This window comes from Suricata suricatta, chromosome 14 (genome assembly GCF_006229205.1).
Source record: "Suricata suricatta isolate VVHF042 chromosome 14, meerkat_22Aug2017_6uvM2_HiC, whole genome shotgun sequence".
Lineage (NCBI taxonomy): Eukaryota > Metazoa > Chordata > Mammalia > Carnivora > Herpestidae > Suricata > Suricata suricatta.
Window position 1 is genome coordinate 23,728,107 of NC_043713.1, and position 12,504 is coordinate 23,740,610.

At 47.0% G+C, this 12,504-nt stretch overlaps 1 protein-coding gene across 1 annotated transcript in view; it reads left to right on the forward strand.

Annotated features, from left to right (window-relative positions):
• The window catches only part of MYO5B (myosin VB), a 192,975-nt gene that overhangs the window by 93,916 nt on the left and 86,555 nt on the right, over nt 1-12,504 (forward strand). The window contains exons 13-15 of the mRNA XM_029921554.1: nt 650-772; nt 1,497-1,580; nt 11,954-12,109. Of these exons, the coding sequence (XP_029777414.1) occupies nt 650-772; nt 1,497-1,580; nt 11,954-12,109 (363 nt within the window). The remainder of the gene's footprint in view (nt 1-649; nt 773-1,496; nt 1,581-11,953; nt 12,110-12,504) is intronic.

Consider the following 12,504-nt stretch of genomic DNA (forward strand, 5'->3'; position numbering starts at 1 on the left):
AAAAAAGTATACAACTTGTACAGCAAAAACTATAAAATGTTTTTGTAAGAAAATATCCAAATAAAAAGAAAGTCATCCTGTGCTCATGAAAAAAAAAAACAAAAAACAAAAACAAAAACAGTGGCCAGGATAGACTTCACAGACAAGGACAGACTTGAGAGGAGCCTGGACAGTGGTATTTAGATGAGCACAGAGAGTGGGTATTCCAGCTCCAGGCATTGGGCCACGAGAGCAGGAGCATGGTGCCAGTGGTGAACATGCCCCATTCATGACCCTGAAGCCACTGGCCCAACTGGAGGGAAGACAGAGTCAGATTTGTTCCGGCTCTGCTCCTGTGACCTTGGGCTCCATGATCATGCTCTCCTAACCCCTTCAGTGTCTCCCAACCAGCAGGTTCTTTGAGGCTCAGCGCCCTCCTATGGACACTACTGGAGCCTACCCACGCGATATGTTGAAAGCATGGCGTACTGGATCCACAGTGTTCATGGCCGAATCTTGTTTTCCTTGTCCAGTTAGGGTCCAGGTCTGAGAGCTGAATCCAGCCCCTGTGTGGTCAGCTTACCAGCGGACTCCCATCACCCTAGGTTATGGCTCTTGGCTTGCTTTTTCTTTTCCACAAAGCACTCTGCCCTCTTCCGTGTTTCTGCAGGTCCCTAAAGGAACTGACCAGAACTGGGCTCAGAAGCTCTACGACCGGCACTCTGGCAGCCAGCACTTCCAGAAACCCCGCATGTCCAACACGGCCTTCATTGTGGTCCACTTTGCTGACAAGGTGAGCGGCTTTGTGGGCTTCTTGCTCTGTGAGCCCCCCCCCCCCCCCCCACCCCTTCACAGGTTCAGGGCTAACAGGGAGTGGTCTCCAGTTCAAGTGGCCTAAATGCTTGTTAGGTGGGTCCTCTTGTACCCTTTCTTGCCTTCCCCACACCCCCTCTATGAGCCAGCAAACTGTCACTACATGGGAGAGCTCGGGGCGGGGGGGTTGAGCTACCCAGTCATATGCTTAACCAGTATTTATTGAGGGCCTCTTTCCTGGGAATGCAGGAGCCGTAGGGTAGTCGTGTTCCCCCCGGACAGAGGAGGAGATGTGAGAACGGAAGGCTGCCCCTCTCCGGGGAGCTCCTGTACACAGAAGTCTCCTACTCGGACCTCTGTTCTGTTTGCACTGGCCATGCTTCCCAAATTTTAATCTGCACATAAATCATCCAAGGTGTCATTAAAATGCAGATTCTAATTCAGGGGCTCTTCAGCACCCAAAGGATGCCTTAGGCCATCTTAGGGGAGCTCCTGTTTTAAAACAATGTTATTCCACAAAATGAACACCCCATTTGCTCTGTGTAAGTCCTGATCACATCTTGGGTTTGCGTGTTAAATGGAAACCTCTGTGGGTTTCCCGGCTACTCTCAACTTGTCAGGAAACCAGTGTGGATGAGCCTCGGAAGGCACCAGGTAGGGCTGAAGTGCCTGATTCCTGTTTCTGTTTCCCTCTGGGGCCCCAGGTGGAGTACCTTTCAGATGGTTTTCTGGAGAAAAACAGAGACACGGTGTATGAAGAGCAGATCAACATCCTGAAGGCCAGCAAGGTAAAGGGCATCAGAGACGGAGAGCTAGAGCAGGACCATCCACGGCCAGGGCTGTGTGTGGGTGGTGTGGGCCCCTGCTCTGCAGTGGGGGAGGGCAGAGGTGGAGGCAGGGGGAAGGTGAAGGGGCTGGGAGGTTATTTCCATCTGAAGACACTTGAGGATGGCCTGCTGGAGGGAAGAAAGCAGGAGACGGTGAAGGAATGGGGTGGGGGCAACTGGGAAAGATCCCTGCTAATGGAGGGACATTGTGGTGCTGAGGGGGGGGGCACCAGAGGGGACAGTTGGAAGAGGGGATAGCAGTGAGTGTATCCATGAAAATATCACTGGTATCCATTATGTCTTTTGTCGTCATGCCCTATCTGCAGGTATAAGCTGATTTAAATCCTCTAAAATCCTGGTATCAGTGCACGTCATTTCAGCTTAGCAGCTACAGACCTCCCTATGAGCAGACACGTAAATGGAATAGAAAGGGGGCGCCTGGGTGGCTCAGTCGGTTGAGCGACTTTGGTTCCTCTTGTGGTTTGTGAGTTTGAGTCCTACGTCGGGCTCTGTGCTGACAGCTCAGAGCCTGGAGCCTGCTTCCGATTCTGTGTCTCCCTCTCTCTCAGCCACTTCACCAGTTGTACTCTGTCTCTCTTTCTCAAAAATAAATAAAATTTAATTTAAAAAAATGGAATAGAAGGTAGGATTTGAGGGAATGTTAACTGTCTTTTAGGTCCTTAGTTTATTTCCTTCTCATGAGCATAACAAAAATAGCATATACTGTGTCCACTCTACAGCAGAGGTTACAAGGCACCAAGTCAGCTAAGCAAATATTAAGCACCAGCCTTGTGAGGCACTGCCCACCCCCTCCCCCACCCCCAGCATCATGCAAAGGTGGATAAGACAGATTCTACCTTGTAGGTGCTTATATTCTAGTGGGCGGTGAGTGGCAGGTAATCACGCAGTAGCTGAACAGGGGAGATGCAGGGGGAGGGCCCTGTGGCATGAGAGGCCGGGGCACCGCCTTTCCAGGGGCCAGCGTACGGATGCACATGCTGTTGGTGACTGCAGCCCTTCAGAGAAAACCCAGAAACGGACTCACCGGGATGCGGGAGGCTTTCTCCCGGACCTCATGATACCGCTCTCCCTGCAGCTGCCTGATAACACGAAACAGTGCAGATTAATGGCTTGTGATAAACTTCAGACAAATGCAGTAGGGTGAGGTGCTGGAATAGAGAAAATACACCAAGCAGAATGGTCCCAAGGACAGAAGGACCATCAAGCCCATTAAATCACATGGTCCCATGCGAGGGGTCTAGAGAGGCTTTGAGTTCATGCCAGCACGTGGGTGGCTCAGGGCAGACCCCTGCTCAGTGTGCACTCTGGATATCTGGACCATCCGGGAATTAGTCGTTACTGAGAGAAATGTGGGTAAATGTGCGTATCGCTTTGGAATTCAACACAAGGGCAACCTCTCAGCTTGCCAAGTCTGCAGTTGTGTACAAGTCCATGGTGGCTATCAGGACTTCTTCCATTCTGTGAAAGGCAGGTGGGGACAGAGGAGACACAGGCCACAGGGAGAAAAGAAGTAGGGTGAACTGCCAGGGTGTGAGCTCTTAGAGCACGTTGCCTCTTCGCGAGTTTCTGACCTGCGTGGAGCCCTGTGACCTCCTGTTAGTGACACAGTGGCCTCAGAGGCTGAGTGAGAAACTTCACTGTTTTGTTAGAAGTTTCTCCTTCCAGGTCAGAGTACAAGTTGAGGGGTGAGTCGGGGAAAGAGAGTCCGCTACTTTGCATTTATTCTGCCATTCTATCGATTTTTGTTTCGAGGGTGTCTCAGAGATCTTGAAAAGAAAACAAGGATTCTCTCTCCCTCTCTCCAGCATATCATCTTTTATTAGTAACTTAGATTTTTTTGCCCCTTAATTTGATTGGGTCTTTGTGTGTTATGTAATGGTAACAAATAACATGTAGTTATTTTCATGGATCTTACAGTCCAGTGAAAAAGATAGGAATTTTGGTGATGCAGTGAAGGTCAAGAAGGGTGGTATGGAAAAAGCCATTTGTTGCAAGTCCCCAAGACCACCCCCGAATCCAATTATTTGCTAGTAAGTCCCACGGAACCCAGCAGATGGTCATACTTCAGGCTCTGACTTCCTAGATCACAGGGATACAAAGCACATCAGGCGAGGTGCATGGGGTGAAACCAGAGGAAAGCACCCCCAAGGTGACAGGAGTCCTTTCCCAGGGACACAGAATGTGCTTCATTCCACAGCAGGGAGTCGTGCTGTGAAGTACAGACCAGGGCAGCTGGTCTGAGCCCAGGCATTCAGAGTTTTTTCAGGAGTCCATTACAGAGGCACCCTTTGCCTGGCACCTACCACAATTTCAGACTCCCAAAAGGAAGGCAGGAGTTCAACATGCACCGTATTGTTTGCATGAACCTCGTAGACCCAGTGAACCATTCTTACCAGAGTTTGGTGAAAACCCTTCCAAAATCCAACTTCCCAGCCAAGGGTCAACCTTCTAAACAGGCCCTCCCAGGGATAGCGGTATTAAGCTTGCTGTGTTAAGCCTTTTTTCGATAGGAGTGTCGTGTTAGCTTGGGGGTACTGGGTTTTTATTAGAAATGGAATATAGACTCATAAATTTAAATACCATAAAGCACTTTCTGCTGTTCCTTGACCCACCTTTTCATCAGTCACCGTTCTGCATAGGCAAGCATGTTGATACATCTTTGTAAGATTGAAAGGAATCCCATTATACATAGTTCTCTCTGAGTTTTCACTTACTATATCTTTGCTCTCTTTCTACATGACTGTATATTAAAAAAAACAGTTGGTATTTTGATAATTCAAATAATCTACAATGAATGCCCTTTGCATATATCTTTGCTTTGTACACTTAGATCGGTCAGGTAAATTTTTAGAAGTGAAGTCGATGGTTCAAAGAGTATGCACATCACATTTGTGGATGATCCTAAATTGGGAGTGTAGGGTGGGTCCGTGATATACTCTCAGAAGATCATGGTCCTTCTTTTTCCTACCCAGCTACCACACTCCAGCTTTCCTCTTCACCGACTAATCTTTCTAAAGAACCAAGAACCTTGTTGGCAACCCTCAGCCCCATCCCAGCCCACACTCACAGGTGCCGTGATGGTGCCCCCCACCTGCAGAAGCGGGGGGCTAAGAACTCGCCACCATGAGCCATCCCAGACATCCCAGAAGGTAGAAAGCAAAGATCAAAATTAGGTCACTGTAAACCTACAGATGGGCCGACACAGACCACGCCTACAAATCAGAGTGGCTCCAACTGTGCTTTAAATCCTTTGGACAGATGGACATGTCTGGCAGCACTGGTCATGGTAGCATTTTTGAAGCTCATTGTTCATTGAGCCTCTATCATCTTTAAAACTTTGTTTTTATAGCAGTCCTATAAAGTTTAGGTTTCCAACTCTATACTACAAGGAGAAAATTACCTAGAAGGATACAAAGCTGTATGGCATAGAGTTAACACCCATTTTTTGGGTTGGTTTTCATCTCCCTAAGCATAAATAAATCTCAAATCTTAAATGTAAATTTATAATTTAAAGTATTTTTATTTTATAGGAGATCTGTTAGCTTTTTTCTTTTTTGTAAATGTTTGCTTATTTTTGAATGTGCCCACGTGAGGGAGGGGCAGAGAGAGAAAGAGACACAGAATCTGAAACAGGCTTCAGGCTCCGAGCTGTCAGCACAGAGCCCATTGCAGGGCTCAAACTCACAAACCATAATATCATGACCTGACCCAAAGTCGGACACTTTACTGATTGAGCCACTAGATACCCCTCCTATTAGCTTTTTTCTTTGGTGTGGCACCCCTGATAAGAAAGTAAGAAAGCAGTGTGAGTAATTAAGCAGTATTGGAAGGAAGACTCCCATGTATCCTGCCAGCGAAAGGGATGTTTGAAGATCTCCCACCAAGAGCAGCGAAATAAAACAGTGTTAATGAGAATGTAATTAGTAAAGCCAGTGATACGACTAAGAGGTTTTAATGTAGCTAATTGCTTTCTCAGCTATGGGAGAGCTATAAATAGACTCAGGAAATACTTCTTTAAAACATGACTTTAAGTCCTTTACAGACTGATTTGTTTCAGGTACTAAACATGGAGTTTTCTCCCTCCCAGTATTGATTATAAAAAACAGTATTTTATCTGGGGGTGGGGGGACCTCACAAGCAGCACATGTTTAAGATTTCCTTAGGCCGGGGCAGCCCTGAGCATAGGTCAGGGCGGTGAGCAGCGGGTTGGGAGTCTGTCAGCATGTGCCCGGCTGGGCCGTGCTGGGCAGTGTTCCCAGGAAGACCGTCCTGAGGCCGTCTCTCCCTTCCTTCCAGCAGAAGGGCTCTCGAGACCAGTATGGGGCAGAGTGAGGGAGACCGTATTGGCCCAAACCACTTACTCTGGGCCATGGCGGTCCCTGAGGTCCAATGTCACAATGGTGCGCACCTCAGCCAAGGCGCACGGGTGTGCTGCGTGCATCACCTTTCTAGCACTGTGACTTGACTTCAACTCCTCAAGGAATGACCGTGTGTATGTGTCCATTGTTCCACGCTGGTATGTTCCTTAGAGGTTACAGACACGGTCCATTTTGAGAAAATACATTTAGTTGGTCAGAAAGTATTGTTTTGGGGCACATGGGTGGCTCAGATGGTTAAGCGTCTGACCTTGGCTCAGGTCATGATCTCCCGGTAGGTGAGTTCAGCCCCACGTCAGGCTCTGTGCTGACAGCTCCGAGCCTGGAGCTGCTTCAGATTCTGTGTCTCCCTCTCCCTGCCCCTCCCCTGCTTGCACTCTGTTCTCTATCAAAAATGAATAAACGTTTAAAAAACATTTTTTTAAAATATTGTTTCTTTGGGGTGCCTGGGTGGCTTGATTGAGTGTCCAACTCTTGACTTCTGCTCAGGTCATGATCTCCTGATTTGTGTGTTTGAGCCCCGCACTCACAGTGCAGACCTTGCTTGGAATTCTCTCTCCCTGTACCTTCCTTGTGCTGTCTCAAAAAAAAAATTTTTTTTAATTACTTTTCAAGTGTGTTTTCATTTTCTGAGTCAATACTCAGTAGTTGAATTACTACATCATGTGGTGATTGGAATTTTTTGAGGAACGACCATACTGTTTCCACAGTGGCTGCACCAGTTTGCATTCCCACCAGCAGTATATGAGGGTCCCTTTCCTCCTCATCCTTGCCAACGCTTGGTATTTCTTGGGTTTTTTATTTTAGCCATTCTCACAGGTGTAAGGGGAGGTGTCATTGTGGTTTTGGTTTGCATTTCCCTGGTGATTGGTGATGTTGAGCATCTTTTCATGTGTCCATTTGCCATTTGTGTGTCTTTGGAAAATTGCCCATTCAGGTTCTCTGAATAAAAAAAAAAAAACTTTAAGCTTTTTTTTTTTTAAGTTTTTGTATTTTGAGAGCTTCCTACAGTGCCCAGCTTGGGGAGGGGCAGCAAGAACTGGACAGAGAGAATCCCAAGCAAGGTCCACGTTGTCAGTGCAGAGCCCAATATGGGGCTTGATCCCATGAACCAGGAGATCATCTCCTGAGCCAAAACCAGAGGTCAGATGCTGAACTGACTGAGCCACGCAGGTGCCCCTGAATTTTTAAACACTTTTCAGGGTATTTTGAGTCTTTCCTATTTAAAATCAGTTGGTGTTGGTAGTTAAAAAGTTTCCCCCAATATTTAGGAAGAGCAGGTCACTATGTAAGAGAGAACTTTTTAGTCGATACAACAGTATCATCATCCCTTTTCCAATACAGGAAAGTCCACCTTTTTCTTTAATGTTAAAAACTACTGAGGCTTTTCCTTCAAAGCTCATTTAAAACCCCCTATAAATGAAATATTTTTAACTAAAAATTGGAGATATTCTTTCCCCCCAAAGGGTGGCACTGGCCAGGTGACAGAATTGCTTGAAAAGAAAATGTATTTTATATTAGGTTTATGGCCAGGTTGTAAAGATAAGGTTTTGGGCAAGAGATTCTAATCAGATGGTTATTTGAGCATGTCTTTATTTTAGCTTCACATGGCTGTTTTAAAGGGAAGGTATTTTATGTTCTTACAGAAGCAAACCCGCATGATTTCCAAGGTAACAACTATATAGATAGCTGTAATTGACATTTTTCTTAAACTATCAAATGGTCTTTAAAAAGTGTTTTCATACTTTTTTAATCCCTCTTCAAATAGATTTGCCTCAGGCTTTTAAAAATCTATCTATAGACTTAAATAGCAGAGCATACCCAAGCCAGTATCTGTGGACACTTGGAAACAAGTGCTTAGTTAGTTTGAAGGTATTATCTGAGTGTTTTCGTAGTTGGAGGGAGCAAATTTGCAGAGACCTGGATGGATGCTATGCTGCTCCCTAGGGCTGCCCTACATGAATTGTTGTCATTGCATTATTGGTTGCTCTGCTCATAAATAGACTCTCCAGTGCTTCTAAAGCATAACTGGGGTAGTCAATTAAAGAAAAAGCTTTCTTGGAAATTCATTCTTTTGAGAGGGTTATTAATCAACCAAGAGCTTGGTGTAACTACTCCTCATTGAGACTTGAGGTTGGTTTATAGTTGCGGCACTGCTGAGACCAGGAGGTCCCTGTCCAGTCCAGGTCCCTGTCCCACTGGGCGGATGGGGTAGGGTGGTACAGTCATCAGTATTTCGTGTCTGTTCTCTCACTGCTGCCTCCGGCCCAAGCTTGAATACATGGTCCTGAGGTTGAACTAGGTGCCTGTGTATGTTCTCGGACTTCATAGAATTCTGAGTAGAATGCAAAGCCTACCCCTTTTTCCTAGAGTTGATGTCCAGGCAGACTCCTCTCCCTCTCCGTCCCAGATATCCCACCGTTCCCAGAGGCGGTCTCGAGAGCCGAGACACAGAATTAAAACCCAGCTTTTAAAATAAAATGCACATTCTCCAGACTAAACCTTTGTTGGGTTCTTCCCCCAACTGTAGCTCAAGACCAGCGTTGGAGCTTCTGATGGAAGCAAGAGAAAGGGGCTTCGATTTTAAAGTCCGTCTGCTGTTGAATCTGATTTCACAGTTCCTCGTGTAGTTTTAATACATTCTCCTGGCCTTAGAAGTTAATAGATTTTTTCAGAGAAAAAGCCACTATTCATATTCATGATTTCTGTAAATTAGACTCCTGAAACCGTGTAATCACGCATGTGGGAACTTCTACCCTTGACTCGAGCGTCTTATAAATCCATTTCAGAAAGTATGTGAACTAGAATAGTTAATATTTTGTTTAGACACAACAGACTGAATGAATCTGTGATGTCTTTCAAGTGTCAGCCAGCTTTTAGCTGCCAATTATTTCCCTGTGGAAATTTCTCAGTGCCGGCCTGACTGGGCACTTGACCCTTCCTCACAAGTGCCTTCTCTCTCTGGCCTCAGACTCCCCCCGCCCCAACCCTCTTGTGCCCAGAGTGTCTCACCACATCTCCCAGCCTCTTCTGTTTTTGCCACTCCCCATGTTCTCCGTTGTTATGTGTGACTGTGGCTTTCTGCCGTTGTCAGTGAGGACCCACGAATCTATAAACAAGAAGTTGCTGGATACAAGGTTGTATTTGGAGAAGATTCTGGCTTGTGGGAAGAATACATTGGGATGCAGGTGTGCCTGGAGGAGGGCGTTCAAATTCTAGGCACCTGCAGTGACCTGCGGGAGCTTGGTGGGCTTGAACTAGGGCAGCAGCATTCTGGTGATTAAGGACTTCTGGACCCCGACCATGGACAGAACTTTGTAATTATTAGGGTAGGAAATGGTATGTTGGCAGGCTATAAAATGTAAATTTGGGAAGTTGGAAGCCCCTGGGTGGCTCAGTCGGTTGAGTGTCCGACTTTGGCTCAGGTCACAATCTTACGGTTCGTGAGTTTGAGCCCCACATCTGCTGTCAGTGCAGATCCCGCTTCCGATCCATTGTAGCCATTTCTCTCTGCCCCTCCCCTGCTTGTACTCTCTCAAAAAAACTTTGGGAGGAAGTTGGTGGTTGAAGGCTGTTTGGGCCATGTCAAATTTGGAGTTTCTAAGGGGACCACCCACAAGGAGAAATGTGTGGAGCAGATAGTCGGCCCTGTGGGTCGTGGGTTTGGAAGAACATGAAGACTGCAGAGACAGGCTGAGGTTAGGGGTTAGTTGAAGCCACAGGCATGAAAGAGACTGTCCAGGGAACCAGTGTGAAAAGATAAACCGTGAGGACACTGTCCTGGGCAACGGCAGCAGGGAGGGGAGATGTGCAGGGAGCTGGGCCTGTGGCAGGGGAGAGGGCCTCAGAGAGGAGGCGTGGGCCCTTCCACAACATCAAGTAGGACCAGGAGTGAAGCTGCACCACTGCCAGCTGCTGGATTTGGCAATTCGGGTCCCCAGAAGGCACTCTCAGGATGTATTTCTGCAGTTTGGGGGCAGATCATGGAACGTGGGGTGGAGGCAGGTCTAAAGAAGCATGACAGAAGATGGTGTCTCTGGACACCTTGCCTGAGATGGGGCAGAGGGAGAGCCAGCTGGCCTGGGAGGTCACTAGGTATGGAAAGATCTTGAACATAGCTACGTGTATAAGGGAAGGAGCCCAGGAACAGTGAGAGATTAAAGATAGAAAATGCAGGAGTCTAGGTTAGGCTTAAAGGAATAATTTTATTCAATTCCCTTATTGTTAGAGATCAAAAAATTGATATCTAGTAAGGTTAAGAGGTTTGCCATGGGTCACACAGCTAATGAGGTGACAGAGTTGGATCTAAAGGGTCTCCTGACCCTAGCTCCCCGCCCATTCTGTAGCACCTCACATCCCAGAGAGCTGCTGGGTTATTGGCTCTTGTGTCTTGTAACTGCTCTGCTGTAGGGTTTGCTGTAGGCCGTGTTTGCAGGAGACTTCGGTCTCTTTGTCACACTGCAGCTAGAGAGAGCTTTCCCAGATCACTGATCACTGTTCCCTTCTGTTGTATGGGCTCTGGAGCCAGGCTGTCTGGGTGCAGAGTCTGGCTTTGCCGCTGACTAGCTCTGTGATCTTGTGCCCTGAACCTCTGTTTCCCATCTGTAAAATGGGTTGTAATAACCCAGGGGTTATTGGGAGAATTGAGTAAATTTTCATATATGTTTTGCACATTGTAAGTGCTCAGTAAATGTTAACTGCTCTTATTTAAAAGGACATATATCTTTAATTGCTTCACATTGCTTTTAGGATAAAGACCAAAATCTTCAACCGAGGATTTTGTATGAGCTGGTCCTCCTTGCTTTCCCCTCGCAGTGGATCCAGCAGCTATACTGGGTGTCTGGGGGTTCCCCGGATGTGTAGATACTTCCTGCCATGCTTTCCTACCCTCCGAATAACACATCACTCAAACCTCCCTTCCTAAGAGAAGCCTTTCCTAATTTCTGCTCTGCGGCCCTGATTTGGTCATGGGTTTCTGTTGTTTAGTTCCTTTGGGATGCTCATCATCTTGTCATTAAGCTATTAATGATGGGGTTAATTGATTAGAGTTCACCTTCTATGCTAGATCATAAGCCCCGTGATCCATAAGAGTCTCTGTTTGTTTTTATTCATTTTTGTGTTCCCAGCCCCACACACAGTATTTATTTGTTGCATATTTGGCAGTCAGTTAAGTATTGGTAAGTGAATGAATGAACCATTCAATCTACTTTTTAAAAATCTTTTTAATGTTTATTTTTGAGAGAAAGAGCATGAGTAGGGGGAGGACAGAGAGAGAGAGGGAGGGAGGCCCACAATCTGAAACAGGCTCCAGGCTCTGAGCTGTCAGCACAGAGCCCAATGCGGGGCTCGAACTCACAAAATGATGAAGACATGAGGGAGTGATCTGAGAAAGTCCATGGAGGATGCAGGGCTGGACCTTAAGAGATGGGCTTCTCTGGATGAGCAGAGAGAAGAAACTCTAAATTTTAGGAAATTTGCGTTGCTCCGTAAAGAAGACTCTGTGCCCGTTACCACTTATTCTGCTTTCTTCTCACCCAGCCCGCCACTCAACCACTTTCCGTTCCCTGGACTTTCTTGTAAATAGAATCATGTGCTACAAGGTCTTTGTGTCTGGTTTCTTTCACTTGACATGTTCTCAAGGTTTGTCCATGTTGTAGCGCATATGAGGACTTGCCTCCTTTATGTTGTCAAGTATTCCATTGTACGGAGCTTTGATGTTCGGTTTGTCCATTTATCAGCTGATCCATATTTACAGTGTTCCCACTCTGTGGCTGCAATGAATAGTGTGGTTATGGACTTGGACGTTCAAGTTTTCATGTGCATGTATGTTGGCAGGTCCCTTGGGTGTGTACTGGAAAGCTACTTTGAAAGAGTCAAAGCACCATAAAGTCTGAAGGATCCTTGTGTTCAGTGTTCTTCCTATGTGTTTGTTTCTAGTTCCCACTAGTGGCTGACCTGTTTCATGACGACAAGGACTCTGGTCCTGCCACCGCTGCATCTGGGAAGGGCTCATCCTCAAAGATCAACATTCGCTCCGCCAGACCCCCCTTGAAAGTCTCCAACAAGGAGCACAAGAAAACTGTGGGCCACCAGGTCAGCCTGTGGCAGCAAGCTGCGGGTAGGGGTGCGTGTGGCAGGGCCGGCCTCCCTGCAGATGAAGGATGGAGGCAGAGTCCGAGGGAGGCCAGAGTAGCCTCAACATCCGCTCCATATGTGCCCTTTGAAGAAGGAAACTGGGAAGCCCCCTCTAGAGGGAGCAGACAGGAAAGAGGAAGGGAGCGAGTATAGCCCCAGCAGTGCACATAATCCCCTGGCAGGACCTCACACACCTGGTAGGAGAGGCCAGAGCATCTACAATCTGCAGGGTGGGGAGCGAGGCCTAAATAAGCCTCGGGTCTAGAAAAACAAGATGCTTTCTGTGTCCCTTTGTGGGGATTTTATGTCCAGTGTGTCTTTCAAAAGTAGGGAGCTCCTGCCAAGCCCCGGTG